At 35.2% G+C, this 12075-nt stretch overlaps 1 protein-coding gene across 2 annotated transcripts in view; it reads right to left on the bottom strand.

The window, feature by feature from the left end:
- The window catches only part of LOC131164153 (uncharacterized), a 30594-nt gene extending 18750 nt beyond the window's left edge, over positions 1-11844 (bottom strand). The window contains exons 1-3 of one of the 2 annotated variants that reach the window (XR_009139222.1): positions 11656-11815; positions 9143-9243; positions 8962-9057 (exon numbers count right to left, since the gene is read on the bottom strand). Coding sequence is in view for 1 of the 2 variants with exons in the window: in XM_058121145.1 (XP_057977128.1) it covers positions 8962-9057; positions 9143-9202 (156 nt within the window). In the remaining variant the exon portion in view is untranslated. Of the gene's footprint in view, positions 1-8961; positions 9058-9142; positions 9244-11655 lie in introns of both variants that reach the window. The other variant, XM_058121145.1, reaches the window with a different exon arrangement.
- Between the last annotated feature and the right edge of the window lie 231 nt (positions 11845-12075).

Raw genomic sequence — 12075 nt, 5'->3', positions numbered from 1 at the left:
GAAATGGGACACATAAACCCCCTCTCTATCCACTTCTAGCCCTTTAACTAAACCCTTATCAACCGCCCCAACCTAGTGGGACTAAGGCTTGGTTTTGTTGTTGTTGTTGTTACCTTATCCAAAAAATTCCAGCTAACCCTACCATAAGCTTTTTCAAAATCCAATTTGAAATGAATGCCCTTCTCCTTCTTCATATGAACCTCCTATACAACCTCATTACCAACCAAAATAGCACTCCCAAATTTGCTCCCCCCCCCCCCCCCCAAAAAAAAAAAAATAAAAAGCACTTTGCGCCTTAGAAATAATCAAATTGGTCAACCACCTTATCTATGTGCAAGTGTACTCCTGCACCTTTTTTCTCTATTTTGTAGACATCTTTTTTTCCTTTTTTTCCCTTTTAAAAAAATGATAAAAGTGGCGATTCCATTTTTTCAATCATTCGTGTCTATTTCTCCTTTTTGTTTCTTGTTTGGGGGATCGTAATGCAACTCACATTCGTCGACACCCTCAAACCAAAATCTGGTGTCGACAGCTTGTCCCTAGTGGAGTTGCCAATCTGTTGACACTAGATTTTGGTCCAGGGGTGCACCAACGAATGGGAGTTACATGGCGATCACCTCAAACAAGAAAACTTAAAGGGAGAAGTAGGACTCTAATTACAAGATATGATGATTGAAAGAGCGGAATCGCCACCTTTATATTTTTTAAAAGGAAAACAAAGGAAAAAACCCTAAGAGATCTACGAAATAGAGAAGCATGTTTAGGAGTACATTTGTGTGTAGAGAAGGTGGTAGACAACCATTCTAGAAAAGATTAGTAAAGCAGCATCCTTATCGAGACCCGTTTTAAAAAAATGGTTACCGTTGTGTGTGGGTGTGTGTCTATTTTAAATAAAGGAAAAGGAAGAAAAAAATTTCCTTTGTTGATCATTTGACGAAACATCGTCATCCTCAAAGCAACAAGGGTAGAAACCCTGGCATGCCCTTGTTTTGAAAAAGGGTTGGTCTTAGGAAACTTTAAAAAAAATGGAGAAAATTGGAAAAGGGATGGAAAAAGCTTTGATTAATTGCAACGATGAGTTCAACAATGATCGTGTTTCATAAATCAGATAATTTAAAAAAAATAGAAAAAAAAAAGAAATTTGGTGTGCCATCAAATTCAAGATGAAATTCAACTTGATTGAAGTGAAATGATTGAATTGATTCTTTTAAAAAAAAAATGGGTGTGACAGAATTTTGATTAGCAACCAAATAAAAAGGTTTTTCAATTAGAAATCAAAGGTTGATCGAGGTCAGCATTAAAATCTCTTAATTAGAATCAAGGGTTGAATGACTCATACGAAATCAATGATTGGAATCGAGGATTAATAGAGATTGAGATTGGAATCAAGGGGTTAATGATGTTTTGTATGAAAATCATTGATTGGAATAGAGGATTTATGGTGAAGATTTAAAATCCATAATTGAAATCAAAGACTAAATGGTGATTGAGTTGAAAATACCCTGATTAAAATCAAGAATTTATGATGATGGAGATTTAAAAATCCAAGATTAAAATCAGAGATTTAATGGTGAGTGAATGGAAAATCCCGCACATTATGGCTCCTAGTTTCCATTCCTTCAATACTAGGTCCTGCCTTTGCACATAATGGCTCTTGGTTTCCATTCCTTCAATACCAAGTCGTGCTTTTGCATGTAATGCCTCCTGATTTCCATTCCTTCAATACAAGGTCGTGCCCTTGCACGTAATGGCTCCCGGTTTCATTTCCTTCAATACAAGGATGTGCACTTGCATGTAATGGTTCCTAGTTTCCATTCCTCCAATACCAGGTCGTGCCCTTGCACGTAATGACTCTTGGTTTCCATTCCTTCAATACCAAGTCGTGCCCTTGCACGCAATGGCTCCTAGTTTCCATTCCTTTAATACCAGATTTTGCCCTGCACATAATGACTCCTGGTTTCCATTTATTCAATACCAAGTCGTGCCCTTGCACATAATGGCTCTTGGTTTCCATTTCTTCAATACCAAGTCGTGCCCTTGCACGTAATGGCTCCTAGTTTCCATTCCTTCAATGCCAGGCCATGCCCTTGCACATAATGGCTCCTTGTTTCCATTTATTCAATACTAGGTCGTGCCCTTGCATGCAATGACTCCTAGTTTCTATTCCTTCAATACCAAGTTGTGCCCTTGCATGTAATGGCTCCTAGTTTCCATTTCTTCAATACCAGGTTGTGCCCTTCCACGTAATGGTTCCTAGTTTCCATTCCTTCAATACTAGGTCATGCCTTTACACATGATGGCTCCTAGTTTCCATTTACTCAATACTAGGTAGTGCCCTTGCACGAAATGGCTCCTAGTTTCCATTCCTTCAATACTAGGTCATGCCCTTGCACATAATGACTCTTGGTTTCCATTCCTCAATACAAGGTCGTACCCTTGCACGAAATGGTTCTTGGTTTCCATTCTTTCATACCAGATTGTGCCCTTGCACGTAATGACTCCTAGTTTCCATTTATTCAATACGAAGTCATGCTCTTGCATGTAATGGCTCTTGGTTTTCGTTCCTTCAATATCAAGTTGTGCCCTTGAATGTAATGACTACTTATTTCCATTCTTTCAACACTAGGTCGTGCCCTTGCACGCAATGGCTCCTAGTTACATTCTTTCAATACCAAGTCATGTCTTTGCACGTAATGGCTCTTGGTTGCATTCATTTATTTTTAGGATGTGGTCATGCATATCAAGAGTCTACTCGCATTCATTCAATTTCAATTTTTAGTTACTTCCAAGGTAGGGTAAGCACGACATCCTTATAGATGTTATAATTTTCATCCTAGGTAGGATAAGTGTGAAATCCCTATAGATGCTCTGGTTTCTCATTTTTGTTTTGCTTTGTTACTTGTGCTCTGGGCTCATTTGAGGCAGGGTATCAATCCCTATGAATGACCCAATTTCGCTTGTTCGTGGGTTCCCCTGTTTTACCAATAAAGTCAAAATGGTCATTTCTTTCTTTACCTAATGCCTACATATGAAGACATTAGCCAAAGAGAGGCAATTATCGATGCCCATTTTTACCAAGGTTATTTTTCCTTAATTTAGTGGGCTAGAAGAGACTCCAAGGCCTTTTTTTTTGTTTTTATTCATGATCAATTGCACTCTAGGAGCCTCTAGAAGATCCAATTGGGGTTTTAAGGCCCTATCCTGGTTAGGGTAAGCCTTTACAAGGTTATTTTAACCCTCTTTGTGTGCCAAAAACCCTTGGGGAATAAGGAGGTAATTCTTCCTTGCTCCCAGGGGCACTTTGAGGAACATAATTTTTACCCCTAGCCTTCTAGCCTTTACTTATAAATAGGAGGCTAGGGGGGTGAGTGAGCACACACATTTTTTAAGAGAGGAGAGCATTCATGCTTAAAGGGACTTGAGAGGGAAAGTGATTAAATTAATTGGGAAAGGAGAAAAGAAAGTTATAGAGTTCCCAAAGAAAGGCTCCATTGGCTTGCAAAGGTCGATCTTCTTCCATTGCATGTTCTTACCAAAATATAAATACGATCCCTAGTGCAAGGTATAGTATCTCATTTTTCATACCTTCTTTCAAATGTTATTCAAATTCTTGGCAATCTAAAATCATGTTTTAACATATTGTATGGTGATGCCTTGAATGTGATGTTTATTGGATTATTATATAAATATACTTGATTTCCCTTGGCCATTTTGTTGTTTTATTGAATTATTTAAGCCCCCTGGAGGCCAGAACTAAGCTTGGAGTGACTCGATTTTGGGTTGGTTGGGACCTATTGGTAGGTGGAGACTATGGAGGGGTTAGGGTAGCGGCCATGGTCAACCAGGGAGAAAAAAATGAGAGAAAAGAAATTTAAAATATATATATATATATTTTGTGATATCTATGTTGGATTTTATTTCTTTGCAAATGTTTGGAAGATTTCTACTTTTTTTGTAGTTTCCTTTATTTATTTTTCATTAGGTAAGTTTTTGCATGGATCTTTAAGATGGATGGTAAGAGATATTATTACTCCATTTATTTTCCTTGCAAATGTTTGGATAGTTTTTCATTTTTTTAGTTTCCTTTATTTTGTTTTTCATTGTGGAAACTTTTACATAAGTCTTTATGGCAGGATGGTAAGACCATGGGTAGAATTTGTAAACATAAATAAATTCTTGCCATTGGCTTTATTGTCACCACCTACTACTACTACTAATTACTTGAAAATAGATTAGGTTTTCTTCTTTCATTTTTTTTTATTTTTTTATTTGCATAAAATTGCTAGAAGCACACAAAAAAATAAAATAAGTTTTAAATTTCCAAAAAAAAATTAGAAAAAGCATTTAGTCTAGATTGCATGCACATATATTAATCTCAGTTGCATTATTGGGTCTATTATCATGTTTGTTCACTTTACTTGTGCAAAATTAGAATTTTTAATTGCACTCGAGTCCATCTTAGAAAAAAAGGGTGTTTCCTTGTTAACCTTTGTGATGTCACCTCAATTTATGATGGGACGGGTGAGAGAATCCGATAGTATGGTACTTTTCTCTCTTCCCTCTCTAGACATGGTGTAAGTACTCTTCCTTAAGCCTGTATGGGTGAATAGAAGTAGGTGCTTACACCACGAGATTGACGCACGGAGGGAAAACTTGGAATTCTCTCTTCGTTTTCAAAATGCCACATCTCTAAAAAGAGTTTTTCACTTTGATTTCAAATTATTTCCTTTCAATGGCCGATCATGAAACCCTAGCAACATTTTCAAAATCCCCTTTATTTGTCAAAGATTCTCATTTCAAAAGAAAAGTTCCCATTCTTGGAATCGTTAAAGATCCATTTTCTTGATTGTTGATTGCAAATCGAAAGTCTTCTAATCACCATTAATGGTGGACTGCAATTAACAAATTATCTCTCATTCAGCATTAAATCTCTAACTTCAATCAGGGATTTTCCACTCAATCACCATTAAATCTTTGATTTTAATCTTGGATTTGAAACCTCCATCATTGTAAATTCCAAACTTCAATTAGGATAATCACCATTAAATCTCTTATCTTGGATTTGAAACCTTCATCACCATAAATTCTTGACTCCAATTAAGGGATTTTTGACTCAATCACCATTAAATCTTTGATTTTAATCTTGGATTTGAAACACCATCTCCATAAATTCCTGACTTCAATCAGGGGGTTTTCAACTCAATCACCATTAAATTTCTAATTTTAATCTAGGATTTTTAAATCTCCATCACTATAAATTATTGATTGCAATAAGCTGATTTTCACATCAATCATCATTAATCCTTTTATTTCAATTATGGAATTCGAATTTCAGTCTCCATTAATCCCTAATCCCAATCAATGATTTCATGCAATCCAATCAATCCCTGATTTTAATTAAGCGATTTCAGTGTTGACTTCCAGCATATTCCTGATTTCAAGTCAAACCAAGGTCTTATTTGGTTGCCAATCAAAATTCCATATCCATTTTTCCAAAGCAAAAACCAATTTTATAATTCAACTATTTCATCTCAGAAGTCAGAAAACTCATTCTAAATTTGATGGCAACTAAATTTCTCTATTTTTAAGACAATCCATTTTTTTTTAAATACGATCATCTTTGAATCATTGATTACAATCAATCAAAGCTTTTTCCATCCTAACCCATTTTCATTTTCAAAATTTAGGATTTCATGAGGCCAACCTGTTTTTAAGCAGGAGCATATCGAGGTTTTCTAATTCTGTTGTTAGGTCTCTTGGACGATGATTTTTTCATCGAATGATCAAAAAGGGAATTCATTTTTTTTCTTTTATTTAAAAAAGCGCACATACACACGTAATCAGCAGTAATTGTTCTTAGAACGAGTGTCGGTACTCGGTAGGGATGCTAGTCTACTGATCTCCCTTAGAATGGTTGGTCAACCACTTTCATTATGCACAAGTGTACTCCCGAACCCTTTTCTCTGTTTTGTAAACCTTTTAGGATTTTTTTCCATTGTTTTTCCTTTTAAAAAAATAATTAAGGTAGCAACTCCACTTTTTCAATCATTCATGCCTTGTAAATAGAGTCTTTCTTCTCCACTTGGCGACTCCGCTGGGGGCACCATACTTACTCAACCTATTAGTAACTAATAGGCCTAAAATCAGCAATCTTAATAGATTTATTCCTCTTAGACACCAATGGGATGAAAGTGGAATTAATGCTCTTGCTTAGAATCTCCTTACAATAAAATTCATTAAAGATCTTAAAAAAATCCACCTTAACCACATCCCAACACTCTTGGAAAAAAGGAAAAAAAAATCCAAATTAAACCCATCTAGACCCAAAGCTTTATCCCTTTCCATCCCAAACACATTTGGATTTTGAAAAGGCTTATGATAGAGCTAGTAGGAATTTTTTTGATATTTTTACTAAAAAGGTGTCTGGGGAGAGATGGCAATTCTAGATGAGAGGTTACTTATCTAATGCTTTCTTTCACTTGTGGTGAATGAAGAACCGAGATTGTGGTTTAGAGTGACGAGGGGTGTTAGGCAAAGGAATTCCTCTTGTTTGTGTTAGTGTTTGATGTTTTGAGTAGAATGGTAGAGAGGGTGATTTATAAGTGTTTAGTAAAAGGGCTGAAGTAGGGATGGAGGGAGTTTGTGTGTCCCATCTTTAGTTTGCCGATGATACTATGTTTTTCATTCATGACCCTAGAAATTCTTTATTGAACATTCTGACTTTTCTTCAAATCTTAAAGAAGGTTTCTGGACTAAAAAATAATTTGGGAAAGAGATGTATTGCAGCTATCAATCTGAAATCTGACATTCAATTGATCTAGGGAATTGGCTTCATTAGCAGGTTTTGGTCTTCAAGAATGGCCCTCATCTTATGTAGGAATTCTATTAGGTGGTAATCCTAAGTTTGAGGGTTTTTGGCATGATGGACAGGCTGTCTAAGCATTTGGATGGGCAGAAAGTTGCGTTATTTTTCCTAGGATGTCGCATTACTCTTCTCAAGCTTCTCTTGCTAATATCCCTCTTTATTAAATGTTTATTTTAGGATTCTAGGGATAGCTAGTAAGCTTAAGAAGATTATAAGAGATTTCCTTTGGTCTACGATTGGGGATCAAAGGGATCGTCTTGTTAAGAGGACATTGTATGTAGGTCTAAGTTGGATGAGGGTTTAGGTCTTGGTAAGTTGGTGTCTAAGAACATTGCTCTTTTGGCTAAATGGTTATGGTTGTTTCCCTTAGAGGAGTCCTCTCTTTGGCATAAATTCAATAAAGGCTAAAGTCCTTAAATGATAGGGAGGTAGAGGAGTTGTCTGTAACTGGGACATTGTTGTCCTCTCTTTAGGGCAGTAGTCATTCTTTGTCTTTCTATTCTTTGGGGGTTTAATCTTTTTGCAAATCTTTCTTTGATTTTTCGACTAATGCTAATATCCTTTCCACTCAATAATATTATTTGGAAGGCAGGCCAAAGTCCCTTCAAAAATCAAGGCTTTTATTTGGTTAGTTATTCCTAATAGAGTTGGCACCAACAAGTTTTGCAGAGTAGGAGATGTTCAAATGCACTTTCTCCTAATATGTGCTCTTTATGTCATGATATTTCTAAAACAGCATCTCATATGTTCCTGCACTACTTTTTTGCTTGGAATATATGCAATAAGCTTTCAGTCTTTTGGAAGAAAGTTGGGTTTGTTCAGTGTCATTGGAGGATCTACTGATCAGTTCATTTTCTGGTTTTGGTAGAAGGAATGATGCACATGCCCTATGGACTTGTGTAGTTTTCGTAGTTCTGTGGAGTTTATGGCTGGAATGAAATGCTTGTAAATTTACAGGGAAAAAAATGAATTCATCTTTGTCGTGGTAGAAGATTCATTATTTGTTTTCCTTCCTTTTGTTTAGGAGGATTTCTTATTCTCCTTTCTGCATATTCTTCTAATCTAATGAATTCATCTTCTTTTGCTATCCAGTAAAACAAAAAATTAAAAAACCCAATTTAACTCATGTTCATTTTTGTCGTTCAATCAAACAACATTTAGAAAATATTATTAAATTAATGAAAATTCAAAAGAATTAAAATTAAAAATATTATAATATAAATAGAAATTAATTATAATGATAGTACTATAGTAGTTAACTATTACATTTTTAAGGTCATTTTTCAGTGCTCCAAGAACAATCCTATTTTACACGATAATTGAAAACAGGTTATATATATATATAATTTTCAATGAATTTTTATTATTTTTCAAAAAAAATATTGTAATTATATGGATATTTTATTTTAATTATACTTTGAAATTTAAATTCACATGGTCATTTTATTTTAGTTTTAATTAAAAATTTTGTATAGAATGAAATGAATGAATTAATATTTTAATCAACAAAAGTCAATTCTGAATATTAAATTTTTTATTTTCAGCTCTTATGCCACAAACAAACGCATTTTCATAAAATGTTTCTTCACAATAAAAAATGAAAACAGAAAAAAAAAACCACAAATGATACCAATTAGCCCCTTAGTTTGTGTGAATCTTAGAAGCAATTTATGATTCATCAATTACGCCTAGTTTCAAATGAGAAAATGTCCTCGTTTATAAGAAGCTTTAATTAAATAGTATTTGCGATCGACCTGGCTGTAAGTGTTCAATAATAGAAGCAGCAAGCACCTTATACAAATTTAATCAGATTTACAAAGCACAGATCATCAAACAATTTGAGGTTCTTAGAACAATGAAAATCTTGCATAACCAGGATAAAGAACAATTCAATTGCTACAATCTCAAAGGAGTGGAGACGCCTGAAAACATTATATACCTTAACAGTTATACTCAGTGAAGAAAATTGTCTTTTCTTCAATCTTTTAATAATTAAGCACATGCAACTGAAAATTACCTAGAAATGCGTACGTAAGACAGTGATGCATCATCGCATGGAAACTAATAATGCACAACTAAGACTCAAAGCAGCTCACCAGATTTTTGCCTTCAACGATAACTCGATTTTGAGAGCGAATGACACGCTTAATAATGCCAGTTTCACCTTTATCCTTACCCCTAATAATCATTACCTGCAAATTATTTATTTAAAAAGATAACACAAAGAAAAAAGAACACCAAAGGGTTGGAAAGGAAATAATATTTGATACTCCTTACATTATCTCCTCTAAGAATTTTCCAGTGTCTAATAAGTTTCTCAGCTGCTTTCCAGCCCATTTAATAAAAGCTTCAAGGCAAAGCTGAACTTGCACAATTCACTGCCAAACAGTATTCTCATCAATAATTATGAATGCAAAATTTATGACATTTTCTGAGAAGTATATGCCATGTCAAAAGTTTCCACAAAGACATAAATTGAAGTACAACATTTTGCAAGCACAAAAATCAAAGATACTAATAATAGCCATTGCATCCTAAATACAACTGCATGAATACATTCTCTATTCATATATCAAAGAAAGCCTATGCTTTGTTTAACCAACAACAATATTTTTTGCTTAACCAACAAAAAAGTATCCCAAAACAATTCTTGCAACTAACTAAACAAAACCCAGCTGATACAAAGCAAACTCAAACTTTGACTGCAAACCCTGGGAAATATAATGCCAAAAAAAAAAGGGGGGGGGGGATCATCAAAAAACAGTTGATTGCAAAAGGAACAACAAAAAATTAAAGAAATTCCAATGCATCTGATTAAAGGGAAAAAAATGCACACAAATATATATCAAAATTCAATCATCAGATGGACAAAGATAGGCTTGTGGTTGTATGATCCCAGAGGAAAAGAGGTTTGATTGGATGGTGGAAAAAGAAGGTTGAGGAAAGGCCCAGGAATTACCAAATGTGCAATGCTCTGTTAATTACAATGGAAAGGGTTAGAAGAGAGTTTCTTATTTAGTTTTCCTCGAGATTTTTTTCCCTTTTGTTGACTGTTTCACTTTAGAGAAGTTGTTATCCTCTCCTAGGTTATAATCTGCATTTCTTCTTTCACAAAAATTTTCCTTTTTCTAACTTAAAAAAGAATACAGATATCCTACATGGTTGGCACTTGGCAAAGGCTGGCAGTGGCTTCGTTACCAATGTGTACTTTAGCTCTTTTGGGCAATGGAAAGGGTTTGAAGAGGGTTTCTTAGTTAGTTTTACTTGAATTTTTTTCCCCTTTTGTTGACTGTTTCAATTTAGATGAGTTGTTATCCTCTCCTAGTTTGTAATCTACATATCTTCTTTCACAAACATTTTCCTTTTTCTAACTAGAAAGAGAATACAGATATCCTAGATGGTTGACACTGGCAAAGGCTAGCAGTGACTAGGTTACCAATGTGTATTTTAGCTCTTTTGGGCAATGGAAAGGGTTTGAAGAGGGTTTCTTATTTAGTTTTCCTTAAAAAAAAATTTATCCTTTTGTTGACTGTCACTTTAGATGAGTTGTTATCCTATCCTAGGTTGTAATCTACATATCTTCTCCCATAAACATTTTCCTTTTTCTAATTAAAAAAAGAATACAGATATCCTACATGGTTGGCACTTGGCAAAGGCTGGCAGTGGCTTGGTTACCAATGTAGACTTCAGCTCTTTTGGGCTTTTGCTTTTTTTTTTTTTTTATAACCAAAAAGAGATTGAGATTTCATACAAGAAAATTAAATATTCAATGCTTTCCAATCAAGAGGAAAATAAAAATCAAACCTCAAACCAATCAAAGCACCAACAATAGTTCAATGAAAAGGGATCACCCCTAAGTTAAATGGAAAGTACACAATGCCCACATAAACTCGTTAGTCCACAAAGAATGCAGCACCCATAAAACTCCACATTTTATCATATCATTTAACAAGAATAAAGACAACGTTTTTGGCTAAAATCTATTATATATGAAACAAGAGAAACACCATTTTATTAGGGCATATCGTAGCTCAAACTTTCATCCCAATTACTTACTTTGACAGCATTCTCAATCCTGAACTTCAGATGATGTGAAATGAGTTGAATGTTACAGACGAAAACAACAAAGCACAGCCTACATAAAATGATGTACTTCATCCGATAAAACCAAGAAGCATATTTAAAAAACAGAAAAATTAAAACCTGAAACAACTGATGATAGGGTATCATCATCTCTATGCCACCTAATAGATAGCCTGTGCATCAAGTACTCTAAAAATCGTGTTGCTACCTACTAAGTTTGAAACATGGTTTAAAATCTTAGAGCTGGCAATCGAAATTTTAAAATAGATCATTAGCAATAATAATAACAAAAAAATTGCAACATAGCCAAAAGCATGGCTTGGAATCACAGCAACCAAAGACGTGAAAAAAAATATTCTGAGTTAATTACACATCAAAACCGGGGAAAACAAAAATTAAGGAGCCGACTGCACAACACCGAACACTTGCACGTTGAAGTTGTCTAGCCTAATAACAATGCTGTACCGAGTAAAATTATTAAAAAATATATATACAGAAAGAAAGAAGAGCAGAGCTGGTAGGAGGAGGAAGAACAGCGTAGACCAAAAACAAAAGAGCAAACAGCCGAAAGGGAAAAAACTTATATCAAGAAGAAGAAGATGATGGCGACGAATAAAGCTGAAATGACAGAGCAACACAGCAAATTATCAAGGCAAAACTAAAAGGAAAAACACAGAATATGAGGAGGAGGCGGAGGAGGAGGGTACCTGGTAATGGAGTTCAGCAAGGGGGCGGGGGGGTTGTGGAGCTAGGATGGGGAAGAGACCTCCACGCTTCGTCTCTCTCCGGCGAAAGACGGGAACAGTCGATAAGAAAGCCCAGCCCAAAGAACAGCCCACAACATAGAGACTTTCTTACACATTTTTGAGCGCCCATTGGAGGCCCATGGGTCTCACGCTACATTTTAAAACAACCGTCCCTTTCACATTGGGGTGGCAAAACGTGCTCGCGGGCTGAGTCTGAGCGGGTTGTAAATGGATTGAATCGTAAATGGGTCGAATCGTAAATGAGTCAAAGTTAAACGGGTCACAACCATACAAACTCTAACTCGCCTATTTATCACGGTTCCCTGTTTATAAAAACATTTGACAAAATCAGTTTATGAAATTATTTGCAGAAAGAGGTTG

This window comes from Malania oleifera, chromosome 9 (genome assembly GCF_029873635.1).
Source record: "Malania oleifera isolate guangnan ecotype guangnan chromosome 9, ASM2987363v1, whole genome shotgun sequence".
NCBI classification, from domain to species: Eukaryota; Viridiplantae; Streptophyta; class Magnoliopsida; order Santalales; family Ximeniaceae; genus Malania; species Malania oleifera.
The sequence above is the reverse complement of the archived record's forward strand: the minus strand, read 5'-3'. Positions and strand labels throughout refer to the sequence as shown.